The sequence below is a fragment of the Naumovozyma castellii genome, chromosome 9, assembly GCF_000237345.1.
Source record: "Naumovozyma castellii chromosome 9, complete genome".
Taxonomy (NCBI): domain Eukaryota; kingdom Fungi; phylum Ascomycota; class Saccharomycetes; order Saccharomycetales; family Saccharomycetaceae; genus Naumovozyma; species Naumovozyma castellii.
Genome location: NC_016499.1, coordinates 589,474 through 603,245, shown reverse-complemented (window position 1 = coordinate 603,245; position 13,772 = coordinate 589,474). Strand labels below are relative to the sequence as shown.

Here is a 13,772-nt window from a genome sequence, read left to right as displayed (position 1 = left end):
AATAACAGAAAATGTTACTTATAAATAAGGCGGTCACGCACTTTTCGAGCCTTTACGGGCCTCTACTGTCCGAAATTTTTACATAAACGATGCAACTGAAAAATTCTATAGCATTCTGGAATGAAAATACATGGTCATGACTTTTAACAATGCAATTCCAATGAGTCATAAAACAAAATCTTTCGGGTTTGTGTTTAGTCCACTCTTCTTGTTAACTATCATTTTTGAATAAATCGATGGAAATATGAAACGGTGAATGTTCTCAGCCCTCATGCTCGGTTTATTTCCAATTTGTGACGACAGAAACATAAAAATATGTTTTCCATCAAATATAAATCAAGACTTACTTTCTCACCTTTGATTGTAGTTTCGACTTGTTCATCCAACACTCAAGACATTCATTCTCATTGGTTTGGTTACTGTGAAGATATCTACATTCCTTATCTCTTTTATCCAGATCGCCAAAAGTACATTTCCTCCCATATTGCCCCAAAGAAGGTATTAAAATGAAATTTGAAGGATGCTTCGATCCCTTGCATTCCAAGAAAAGGCTATTGAGAACTTTAGAAGCATGAAGAGTATCCATCTTACAGCTTTTTTTTTAGGACATGGGCAATCTTTTCTTCATTTTTGTCCTTATTACCAAACGCTACAGATGCAGAGCGCCGATATTTAAACAGTATTGGTCAATATATCGGAAATTCATTCATTATAAACGAACAAAAGGCTTAAATTAAATTTATTGTATTATATTATTTTTTATCTTGAAATTTATGTATTAAGTAAAAGTAGTGAGGGGTCATTAAAATTAAAATTACTTTCTACCAAACATCTTCTTGAATAATGGCTTATCATCCTTTTGGAAAGCATCCATATCCACATCAGCACCTCTTCTTGAAGAAGGAACCCAGTCTGGTGATTTCCATGGCAAGACACCATCTTCCCATAATTCGTTAACTTCTTCTAATGTCAAACCCTTCATTTCTGGAACGAAGAAGAAGACGTAGAAGTAAGCAAAGACCATACAGCCCATGAAGACGTAACCGTAGTAGAAGTTAATAGCACCAGTGATAAATGGAGTGAAGAAAGAAATTAAGAAATTCCAGAACCAGTTACAACCATTAGCTAAAGCCATACCCTTTGGCTTAATTCTCAATGGGAAGGATTCAGAAACGACAACCCAACAAATTGGAGCCCAGGTACAAGCAAAGGAGAAAATAAAGAAACATGAGAAACAAATCATACAGTTACCAGCACCCTTGGAGGAGTTAGTATCCTTATGCTTAATACCATCTGGATATAGACGAGTAACACCAACAGAGGCGTAGACAACATAACAACAGACCATTGCAGCGGCACCCCACATTAAACACTTACGACGACCGAAACGATCAACGACATATAAAGCGACAAAAGTGGAGGCAAAATTAACAATACCGAAGACAATTGCAGTTTGGTAAGAATCCTTCATACCGACAGCTTGGAAAATAACAGTACCATAGTAGAAGAAATAGTTACAACCAGTCAATTGTTGTAGACATTGTAGCATACAACACATGAATAATCTTTGAATGTTCTTACCCTTGGTGGAGAATAATTCAGCCCATGAGGCATTACCAGCTAATCTTTCAGCTTCAACACCGGAGCTAATCAAATCAACTTCGGCTTGAACAGCTGGATCATCCATGGAAACCTTGTTAGAAGTAGCAATAGATCTCTTAGCTTCTTCAATCTTACCAACTTCAACCAAGTAACGTGGAGATTCTGGGACGAAGAACATGGCAGCGATCATAAACAAACACCAGGCAAAGGATAGACCTAATGGGACTCTCCATTGGACAGAGTTATCGTAGTTCTTGGTACCGTAGTTAGTACAATCACCTAAGAAAATACCGGCAGTAACCATTAATTGATACATGGAACCTAAAGTACCTCTTAAATGTTTTGGAGCAACTTCAGATAGCAACATTGGGGAGAAAATGGAGATAGCACCAACACCTAAACCGGAGATAATTCTACCGATGAAATATTGGTACCATTTGTCAATGGAAGCGATTTGGATAATAATACCAACCATGAAAATGACAACGACAGCAACCAAGGCCATCTTACGACCAATTCTGTTAGCCAAGTCACCAAGAATCAAACAACCGAATAAACCACCAATGTTAAAGATAGAAACGACTAAACCGGTTCTAACGTTAGAGAAATAATGAGTACCATTTTTGTGATGTTGACCAAATCTTCTTAAATAATCTGGATGGGCCAAGAAACCACCAATGGTACCAGTATCCCAACCGGAAATGAAACCACCAAAACCAATCATACAACAAAATATAGAAATGGTAACGTAGGCAGAAGCTGGCTTCTTTGGAATTTCAACGACAACTTCGTTGCCCTCATCACTGTTTTCTTTAAAACTTTCGTTTTCAGCTTTAATTGAGTTCTCTGATAAGATAGATTGTGTACCTGAGGTTTGAGGAACCTCTGGTGTAGCAGTATTTTCAGCAACTTCAGACATTTTTTTAAGTTAGCAAATAGCAAATATATGTGGATGATACAATTGCTAGTAAAGAATGCTTTTGGTTTATTATTAAAGGAAAGACATTAAGAATAGAAGTGAAAGCACAAACAACAATTGAATCTCCTGGATGGAATATAGTATCCTTTTTATATCAAATATTTGGAATTGTTTGAAATAGCTTCCAAAAAAGAAAAGAAGGAACAAAAAGTTTCTCGAGGGAACAAATCCTCGGCGTAAAAGCAATAAAGCTCGACGACAGATGTTGGGACACAAAGAAGCAGCCGCAGAGCCGCTGTGAAATGTCTGGATTCTTAATGCGATAATGGGGAGTTGCGGGGTGGTCCTTTTGTGTGGGGAATTGCTTTTTCCCCAGATTTTCCGTCTGCACGGCATTTTCTGTGGCAATCCGCGGGCTCGGTAAATTTCGCACCCCTTCTCCACCAAAATTTCTTTTTGGCCGCGGAAGAATAGAGGAAGCCCATTAAGGGACCAAGAGGAATTTGCGCACAAAGGGTTTTTCCAATATGCATGGTAAGGGAAAAAGGGAGACGACAATTCCAAATAATCTGGGGAAATTCCTCGACAAATGTCCCGCCCGCAAACGAGACAAAAAGAAACACCGCAGTGCTCGAGAAAGACTTTTTTCTTCCTTTTCCCGATAAACATGGTCCATGCGAAAACTCTAATCAGTAATTAGTCGCACAGAAGAAAAATTGAATGGCAAATTGATTAGAGTCATTCTCGTCAACAAAAATGTGCGTACGGGTGCTTCTCACCTGATGACAGTTGTTGTTGTTTTGCAATTCAAACGATGTTTACGTAAACGCTTCTGAGCTGGCATCCTCTAAGTTTTTAGGAAGCCATCGGGGTTAGTAGTTTCAATTGGTGTGGGGTTCATTCCTTTTCGTTCAGTTGACCACCTTTTCATATTTGGGGTCGTAATCTTATTCATCTAGCGTCATCTTGATTTCTTTAAGCTTCTAGGATTTCCACCCTCCCAAGGTTATGGAATATTACAAGGTATCTTGGTACGGACGTGCAGATAAAATATTCCTAGGTTCTAACATTTCTTCTATGCTGCTGCTTCCATGGCGTACCTAATGGGGCACTTGTTGAACACTTATTGGTAACAAATTTTTTTTTGACAGTTATGGGCCAATTGGGCTGACCTATGAAACCAGCTTTTAAAAAAAAGTTCCCATTTTTCCAACACTCATACGAATTTCCTGGTGTAGTAATAGGCTTAGAGTCTTGGGGTGGAGTACAGGTGTGATGATTTAATTTCAAGTAACGAAAAGGTGAATAAAAATCAAGGCCTGCAGAGACGAGAGGCATGTGGGAAGCAAAAGGTAAGATATAATATTACTTTCCCGGCCTACTTTAAAGCACGTTAGGGTGTGTACAATGACAATAAACTATGTGAAGATATAGGCCTGTGTTTTTGAAAGAAAAAAAAAGATATTTTTTCATTTATCATTAATTTGGACGGTTAGATATTTAGTTCCATTGCAAGTAATTTAGCCAGCAGATTTGAGTTTGGAAACATCATCAAGCCATTAAATTAACAAAAGTATATCTCCTTACGATATAATCATGCCAAAATTCAGTTTTTCACAACAGTTTTAGATAATGTTTGCTTTGAAAATTTTAGTTCGTTTGGAAAGTGTGGAGACATGGCGACAATTACCTAATAAAAAAAATAGGCAACATTGTCAGCATTAAAAACTGGTCTGATATAGTTAGTGAGAAGAATCCTCATCGGTTCCGAAACTACTTAGTATCACGTCCAAGTTTATACCAAAGGCAATGTAAAGAGTCCACCTAGAAGCTACCTGACATCATATAAGCTGTTTGGTAGCTCTGTAATGAGCCCTCCTCTAACAGAACGTTCGTTCAACTCATTCTTTAGGCACGTTCTTGGTGTTTTAAGGAACCACGAGTCACTTTCGCAGGAAATAATAGGCGGATATCCTCAGCATGTTTTAAGTGAGGAAACTTCTGTCTATGCTCAAAAATTTGGTCCCTAACGACGACATACTGATGCACACAGCTTTAATTACCGAACATTGCCTTCCTTGTCTTCAAGGGATCACCTTTTAGGTAGCATTAGAGATAATAACTAAGTATACTCCTTTCTTCTGATATTTCTCTCTGCTATAAGTTTCAAAACAAATACTGAGCGGATCTCGGTCATTTTTTTGAAGGAATGCGCTGCAGAGGTTTCTCCGCCAGGAAACTATTAAAATGGGAAAAGACCTAGAAAGAAAAATATACCGGTAAAATAAGTAAGAGGCTAGAAATTAGATTACATTGAAGTTGAGGAAGGGTATAGTCTAAAGAAAATCTATTTTCTGTTCTAAAGTGTTCATTCTCTTTTCTATACTCTTGTTCTTCAAGCGAGGATCCAGTAAGCAATACACTCAAATAAAGAATGAAGCCTTTTGAATCATATTAAGGGAAGTACACCAGTATCACACAGCAGGCATTGTTGGTACAACGGTGCCGTCCATTATTAACACTTGCCGTTCCCTGTGTAATAAATGTAAAGTTCTTCAAGAAAAATGATATGAGCTGCAAAATGTCAAGATTCTCCTCCTTGGTTAGTCTCCTTGGTCCCCTTGTTCCAAAATTTGCCTGGCATTATTTATTTCCTTACACTGTGTTTCACATTTAGGGGTTATGCTACTGTAGCTATTGCGCAAAACAATAATTTAGTACACATCCTAAACTAGTTCAATATATACAATAAAATGCTTCCTTCGAAGTTGTGCATCAAAAAAACATTGGTGCTTTTCTAAGATTTTGTTGCTTGTTCCTTTTGTCATATTTGTCAATCCAGGTGTATTTTTCTTATTCAACGCCCTTACTTTCATGTCAGCGGAATTCTGGATACGACTTAGAGGTCTCTCAGCTGAAGCACTTTCCCTCATGGGTCAAAGGTCCCCCGGGATAGGGTGCTAAGCAAAGAAATCTCAAAAAGAGAGCCCAAGCTGCTTTCAGGAACTTTTGTAAAGTTGTCAGGTATTTATTTCATGTATCTGTATATAATCCTGTGTTCAACCGAAGAACCTCGAGATCTCTTGTCTATAGGAACTTATCATCAGTGTAATTTGTAGCCACTATATTCAATATCTAGAAGGATATTAGTATTCGACAAAATTGTATCTAGTTGGGAATGTATTTCAGAAGTTAAATCATTGAGTTGATCGCGTAGAGCCGTTTCCTGTTTTCAAAACAGTCACTTGACTACTAGTAAAGCACCACTCGATGTGGCGTACAAACGTTTGTTAGCATTACGTACAATTTCACTTGGTTTGTCAATTTCTTAAATAGCATACAGCTCGGCTTCCTTGAAGAAACAGATGTTTGTTGACCCAAAGAGTGAAGGTTTGTCGGTAAAGCTTGTTGTTCTCTATGAAGGAGATTCATGTAAAAGATATAAGGAATTGAATGTATAAAAATAGCATCTACAAAACATTCCCTTTTTTGATACGTTTCCAAAGGGAAAATCTCTCTAATTCCAGTTTGGTTTCCATAAAAAAAGACGGCCGTTTGGTTCAACTTATTTTTGGTCAGGTATCCTCTTACATCCTCCATAACTGTTTCCTACACATAATAATATGAGTTACAAAGTTTAAGACAGGTGAAATGATTTGCGGGACCAGTCCTAATTCCAATTCATTCAGTTTTGCAATAGTTCTTTTTATGAGAAGTTCTCTTTAGCTTTAACGTAAGGGAAATACAATAGTAATTGTTAACGCACGACTTATTCTTCTCCATACTGGTTGTATCAATGCCATTCCTACTCAATTCACAATATCGAAATCAACCATATTGATTTACAAGATGACCATCTTTAATCAATGGAGCAGTTTTTAAGATGGTTCCTCATACAGCGAATATTGAATTAATTGGGAGATATTTAGGTTTCATCACAAATACTACTCGTCATTGATTTGCTTACTACTATCATTCTAGGTTGAAGGGCAGACCACTTTTTGCCTAAAATCATGCCAGCTTTCAATTCCTTCATGAATTTTGTCATGTGGAGTTTGTTCATGAAAATCTGGCCATTCTTTTTTTGCGTGCCTGTATAGATGTGTCAGGAGTCCGAGTATCCGTATTATGATTTCCGCGGCGATTATTATGATTTCCGCGGAGATTTTCATTGTTCTTTGGATGCATTGTTACAGTCAGAAAGTGGTCAGATATCTTTTTGTTTACGAAAAAGCGCGATTGTTAAACTTGTTTCAATTTTTCATAAGCGCGGAAATTCCACCTCTACGTCTTCTGCACCTAATTAGTTTTCCAAGTTGACAGCAAGCAAAAAAGTGATCTATGAAACAATTTATTTCCCTTTAATAACTTTTCATTCAAGACAGTGAATAATGGTTAAGAAATATATATATATCACTGTAATACTAAAAGCTGGACGTCTGGATTTGGGATTTCTCTTCATTAGTAACACTTGAATATTGCCAGCTCCCTTCTTTATTGCCGCCCATGCATGTTATTTTGTCAGTTCAATAAGGGGGGTTTCCTTTATTTAAAAAAACCTGAGGGAATTAAATATGATTATGCAAATCAAATAATGACGAAGAAATTAAGTTTGATGGCATATACTGATATATGTATAGATAAATATACATAACAAGCACAATTTTTCTAAACAAAATTAGTTGGCACGCTCATGGTTTATTGATTTATATTACAAGTTAATTGTAGTCTAGGTTTTTTTAGAGCCCCCTTGTTTGAGATAACTAAACTTTTCAAACTTCAAGAGTGCATATGAAAAGCTTATGTACCAAGAGGATCCAAATTCTTGAATATGCAGGTGCGGAAAAACCTCTTATTATTCCGTAAACTCTATTTACTCCTTGTTCCATTTATAACCTTTATTATCCTTCTAGGGGGGTAAAAAACGGTTGTGGTGAAGTTGCTCATAAAAGTTAAACCAATCCTTTACCCCCTCCCTTCTGCAATGGTTATTTCTCTATTCGGATCTACGTGTTAATTACGTTACCGGTTTGAAGGAAATAAACAAAGGATTTTCCAAAGATTGCCCAAGTGCTGCAGGAGGTTGTACGTTGTTTCAACTTGAATTACATAGTCACTAGCAACATAATCAATCTTTACCAAAAGAAGAAACTGTATGTTTACAAAACAAACATTGTTTCTTTAAAAATTAACGTATGAATGCAGGGAGCGTCCGGATATAAAGTCATAAACTCCTGAGTAGTCAAAACAAAAGATCAAGAGACAATCGTAAGTGGAATCAAGGCACTGTGACGTCTAGATTCTGCGAGATGATAAAGAGATCAACATGACAAAGAAAGTTCGCAGTAGGCGGGTTCTCTCTGCCTTACTAATTTCTTAGAAATCAAAGCTTTTTCTATCCTTGCGTTTCTCTGTCATCAAATCTTAGGAGAAGAATGCGCTATATTAGTCTCTGTACGGTTTTTGTTACCACGGAAAATTCTTCCCTCGAGCCGGAAATCCCCGAGAACCGAACGTCTATTTCCGCGGATCACCATTGTCCGTACGAGAATGGCGGATTTTCATTGTGAATATCCGCCATTATCTAATCGCCTCGAGGATCCCGCAGCACTATACGCCAAACAATGCCCTGCAGGGGATATCAATGAGGAGATGGATCACCAAAACGCGCTGCATTGCACTTCTCCTCTTTTCTCTTACCAATCTACCACCAGAACACTGCCGCAGAAGAAGAAGTCGGTCACGGAACGTAATCGTGCTTCTTCTCCTAGAGAGGAGATCTTCCTTTTCCTACAGAAGTGGTATGAACGCACAAGAAAAATCTTCTACAGAGAAAACAACGTACAAAGTTTTCTCCGTCCATCATCACATTCCTCTCCTCTTTGCATCTCAAAGAAAGTGTTCCTCTTTGCATTTGCCACCTTTCCTTTGCATTGTTGATTGTTATCGGTCGACCTTTTGTTTTTTTGTCTATTTTTTTTGTGATTATGCAGATTCATTGATGAGGGTAGAGAAAGTTTACTGCATATCACACCAAATTTGCAGAATGTTGCTCAAAGGTTTACTTAGCATGACAAATCTTTGCCTTCATTCCGGTTGTTCTATCCACCTAGATCAAAGCCTCATTGTATAAGCAGAAATTTATTCTATTATAAATAATGGGTTATATAATGGTGTCTTTGTTCTATCTTACATGATGGTGTTATAACTTAATCATCTCATCTAATATCAGATCAAATCAAATCAAATTAAATTAAATCAAATCAAATCAAAATAGAATAAAAATGCAATCAAAACTACTAATATCATTTTTATTTATAACACAGGCCATAGCATCAATAATAAGCTCTCCAACTTCACCCTTTCAAAGAGAGACGATAATGCACTTTGTCAATCTATTGTTAATGGTTGTCCAGAGTTGAATTTCGAATGGCATGGACAAATTCAAAATATAATGCACTATACAATGGATATTGAAAACGTTGTTTGGCTACATGATGATCTCTACGAAATTACAATTCATGTCTTAGGGAGCGAACAAATTGATCTAAAATATTTGTATTCCCTAAAGATTATTGGTGTTGACGGACCTAAGGGTACCGTTCAATTATATGGTAAAAATGAAAACACATATTTAATTGATAGTCCAACAGATTATAGAGCAACTTTCCAAGTATATGGTGATACTCAAAGGGATGAATGCAATGTGTGGCTTCCAAATTTCCAAATTCAATACGAATATTTACAAGGTGATGCCTGGGCTTATGCCGATACATGGGTTTGGGGGACAACTTCATTCGATCTTATGACTGGTTGTAACAATTACGATAATCAAGGTAACTCTCAAACAGATTTCCCAGGGTACTATTGGAAAATAGATTGTAATGAAGGGTGTGGTAAAACTCCAGTTCAGTCTTCTAGTTCAACCGATATTATCAGCTCATTGGAATCATCTAGTTATGTTTCATCATATGTATCTGTTACATCTTCTAATCAAGTTAACCACGGTAGCTCTTCCTCATTAACCAATCCAACATACTCTACCTCTTTAGTTAGTACTGTGGGCCAAAGCAGTTTAACACGCGAAAGTTCCATTGTTCCTTCTAATACAAAATTTTCAAGTAGCGCTGCGGAATTGACGTCTTCCTCCGGGGAAATATCTTCGGACGTTTTGACATCAACATCAACTTCGATACTTTCCACCTCAACATATTATACTTCAATTGCAACAGTTGTCTCAACCGTTATAACTTCAGATTATACTACATCAACTGGTGCTTCATCTCAAGTTTCAAGTTCAACATCTACTTCATATAGCTCGAACAAATTAAGTGTTCCAACAACATCGATTATCTCAAGTAATCCATCTTCAAGTTATGGTTCTTCGAGTTATCTAGTTTCTAGATTTTTGAATTCGACGATATCTAGTGTTGTCTCTAGCTCAAAAACTAGCTACCACACCTCAAGTTATCTAATTTCTAGCGACTTGGATACAACTACCTCCAGTTCAGTTCCCTCTGTTATTTCAACTGCTTCAATTACAACTGAACAAGTCTCAAGTGATATTTCAAGCTATTTAACTTCGGGTGTGTCTTCGGGGTTCTCAACTTCTAGTTCCATAAACTTGACTTCTTCTACTACTAGTCATCTAACCTCTAGTTCCATGAACTTGACATCTTCTACTGCTAGTTACGCAACTTCCAGTTCCATGAACTCAACTTCATCTATTGCTAGTTACCCAACTTCTTCTACTTCAAGTTATCCAGCTTCTGTCTATTTGAATACAATTGTTACCACTTCAAGCTATCCAACTTCTAGTTCCATGAACTTGACTTTTTCTACTTCAAGTTATCCAGCTTCTAGTTCCATGAACTTGACTTCATCTACTGCTAGTTACTCAACTTCCAGTTCCATGAACTCAACTTCATCTATTGCTACTTACCCAACTTCCAGTTTCATGAACTCAACTTCATCTATTGCTAGTTACCCAACTTCTTCTACTTCAAGTTATTCAGCTTCTAGTTCCATGAACTTAACTTCTTCTACTTCAGGTTACTCGACTTCTAGTTTCCTAAACTTGACTTCATCTACTGCTAGTTACCCAACTTCCAGCTATTTGAACTCAACTTCTTCTACTTCAGGTTACTCGACTTCTAGTTCCATAAACTTGACTTCATCTACTGCTAGTTACCCAACTTCCAGCTATTTGAACTCAACTTCTTCTACTTCAGGTTACTCGACTTCTAGTTCCATAAACTTGAGTTCATCTACTGCTAGTTACCCAACTTCCAGCTATTTGAACTCAACTTCTTCTACTTCAGGTTACTCAACTTCTAGTTCCATCAACTCAACTTATTCTACTGCTAGTTACTCGACTTCTAGTTCCATGAACTCAACTTCTTCTACTTCAAGTTATCCAGCTTCTAGTTCCATGAACTTGACTTCTTCTACTGCTAGTTACCCAACTTCTAGTTCCATGAACTCAACTTCATCTATTGCTAGTTACCCAACTTCCAGTTTCATGAACTCAACTTCATCTATTGCTAGTTACCCAACTTCTTCTACTTCAAGTTCTCCAGCTTCTGTCTATTTGAATACAATTGTTACCACTTCAAGCTATCCAACTTCTAGTTCCATGAACTTGACTTTTTCTACTTCAAGTTACCCAACTTCTAGTTCCATGAACTTAACTTCATCCACTGCTAGTTATCCAACCTCTTAGTTCCATGAACTTAACTTCATCTATTGCTAGTTACCCAACTTCCAGTTTCATGAACTCAACTTCTTCTACTTCAAGTTATCCAGCTTCTAGTTCCATGAACTCAACTTCATCTATTGCTAGTTACCCAACTTCTTCTACTTCAAGTTATCCAGCTTCTAGTTCCATGAACTTGACTTCATCCACTGCTAGTTATCCAACCTCTAGTTCCATGAACTTAACTTCATCTACTGCTAGTTACCCAACTTCTAGTGTGTCAACTTCTACCTCAAGTTTTTACTTTGAGTTATTCAGTCTCAGGATTTTCGGATTCAAGTTTCTCTAACTCTATGTCTTCTTCTACTATTCACTCCTATTCAGCATCGACGTTTATTAACTCAACCATTTCTGGTTTCACCGATACGTTGGTTTCCATCTCTACTTCTAGACCTGCTTCTGTCTTAAGTTCTCCAACATCTGGCTCTTTAGATACAGTTAGTTTTGAATCTAGTACTAGTTTTGCTTCTACTTCAAGCTTACAGACTTCTTCGAGAACTTTCACGTCAAGTATAGATGAAACTTCATCTTTGGTCGTAAATACATCTGCAGAACCAAGCAGTTCAATTATATCATCAACTTTGTTTCATCCAACATCGGCACGTTACCATAATTCTACCTTTTCTAGTACAAGCGCCTGGAGAACCACATTATCTCAAACAACTCCAGTCGTTTCAGTTGTCTCAAATTCGCAGTCTCATACTCCACAGTATCCAGTTTCCTCGATCAATTTATCTACTTTTGATAGAAGAAGACGTCTTCCACCTATTACACCAGTGGAAACTACTTCAACTAGTTTTGTGGAAACAACACCATCAGCTGTCACAACTACTTTAACATCAAACTCCGTCAATTCAAACTCTGAGTTTAGTTCAACACCATCTTTGCACGCTTCGGTCGATATAACTTCGACCCCATCGTCGGCTTCTTCTATTTCAAAGGCAGTATCAAAACAATCTACTACTTCCCACCCTAAATCAAGTGCTTCTCCTTCCATTTCAAAGGCAGTATCAAAACAATCTACTACTTCCCACCCTAGATCAAGTGCTTCTCCTTCCATTTCAAAGGCAGTATCAAAACAATCTACTACTTCCTATCCTGGATCAAGTGCTTCTCCTTCCATTTCAAAGGCAGTATCGAGACCATCAACTACTTCCAATTACCTACCACCTTTGGTTCTTACATCATCCACTAACTCAGGTCACCCAAGTTCATCTGTGTCCTCATCATGTATTAACTGCGTTACGGGTGATTCTCCATATCTAACTTCAACTAGGTTAACTTCAACTAGGTTAACTTCAACTGAATCTAACTCTATCGACTCAGCTCATAGGGTCTATTGGAATACCACAAGTTTTAGTCCAAATTCTACGATTCAGACGAGATATACTAATTCTTCTACAACTATTTTATCTTCTGTATCCAATTCGACTTATCCAAGCTCGATTAAGGCTCATTACACTTCTCAAACAGACTTAACTACTTCAATCTCTGACAGTAAGAAATCTACTCATTACACTACCTCAACTGAATCTGTATCATCTTCGGTAATTAATTGCACTTCATCAATTTATCCCGGTTCTTCTTTGAAACCAATAAGTTTTGTCGATACAGACTCTTTGGTAAGTGCAACCGAAACAACCGACATATTGAAATCGATTACTCTTTTGAAGCCAACTCAATCAACGAGCCCAAGGCGTAAAGTTTCTCTAGCCGCAATGATGTTTGTAAGACCATCTTCTACTCCAAGTGCGGTGGCAGTAAAGCCAAAATCCTCCATAAGTTTAACGACTACAATGAAAACGACATTCACGGTCCTAGAAACATCAGTTGAGTCAATTAGACCAGTGACGACTACTCTTTCAAAATCATCACCTTCCAAGAATTCTAGGGCTACAACTCTTACTTCAAATTTACCTACATTCACTACAACATCTGACAAGTCAATAACTTCAACATCCCAAATTAAGCATTATAATGGTGCTAACGTACTTTCTTTGGATGGAAAATCATTACTTTCATTTTCCATTCTTCTCATTAGTTTCTTCGTGTGACTTTCTGCAGAACAAGCATTTTCATAGATTTTTTTCACTTTCATAGCATATATATATAACACCTGCATTATTTAATACCTAGCATTTTAATTTATTAATATTATTTCAACTATACATTATTCAGTTAACTACACTCAAGGTTTGCCACTATTCTTTAACAAACACAAAGATGAAGAATTTTATCTAACGGATTAAAATTTGACTCCATAATAGCTATCCCATATTATGAGACGATCAAGAATATGAGAGAAGGGACACATCATATATTTTGAAGCAAAAATTATAAGTTTTTCATCGTTCTTTCAGCTTAGGTTAGGTTAAGTAACAACTAATTTAATCTTACGTTTATATAATTAACTTTATAAAGAAAAGGAAAATATTGAACATAGAAATATATCTATTCATATGTATGAAAAAGTATATAATAAAAATATACCATATT

General features: G+C 37.0%; 5 protein-coding genes across 5 annotated transcripts; 3 read left to right on the top strand and 2 right to left on the bottom strand.

Annotated features, from left to right (window-relative positions):
- Positions 1-814: 814 nt before the first annotated feature.
- NCAS0I03210 (sugar porter family MFS transporter) lies at positions 815-2,521 on the bottom strand (the record flags this gene model as incomplete). Its single annotated transcript, XM_003678283.1, has 1 exon — positions 815-2,521. The coding sequence occupies one exon, from the start codon at positions 2,519-2,521 to the stop codon at positions 815-817; it is 1,707 nt and encodes a 568-aa protein (XP_003678331.1).
- A 72-nt stretch (positions 2,522-2,593) lies between these two features.
- Positions 2,594-3,190, bottom strand: NCAS0I03200 (uncharacterized protein; the record flags this gene model as incomplete). Its single annotated transcript, XM_003678282.1, has 1 exon — positions 2,594-3,190. One exon carries the CDS (start codon positions 3,188-3,190, stop codon positions 2,594-2,596), a length of 597 nt encoding a protein of 198 aa, XP_003678330.1.
- A 4,975-nt stretch (positions 3,191-8,165) lies between these two features.
- On the top strand, positions 8,166-8,654 carry NCAS0I03190 (uncharacterized protein; the record flags this gene model as incomplete). The annotated part of the gene is made up of 1 exon (XM_003678281.1): positions 8,166-8,654. The coding sequence occupies one exon, from the start codon at positions 8,166-8,168 to the stop codon at positions 8,652-8,654; it is 489 nt and encodes a 162-aa protein (XP_003678329.1).
- A 321-nt stretch (positions 8,655-8,975) lies between these two features.
- NCAS0I03180 (uncharacterized protein) lies at positions 8,976-11,243 on the top strand (the record flags this gene model as incomplete). The annotated part of the gene is made up of 1 exon (XM_003678280.1): positions 8,976-11,243. One exon carries the CDS (start codon positions 8,976-8,978, stop codon positions 11,241-11,243), a length of 2,268 nt encoding a protein of 755 aa, XP_003678328.1.
- Positions 11,244-11,569: 326 nt separating this feature from the next.
- Positions 11,570-13,330, top strand: NCAS0I03170 (uncharacterized protein; the record flags this gene model as incomplete). The annotated part of the gene is made up of 1 exon (XM_003678279.1): positions 11,570-13,330. One exon carries the CDS (start codon positions 11,570-11,572, stop codon positions 13,328-13,330), a length of 1,761 nt encoding a protein of 586 aa, XP_003678327.1.
- Positions 13,331-13,772: the final 442 nt, after the last annotated feature.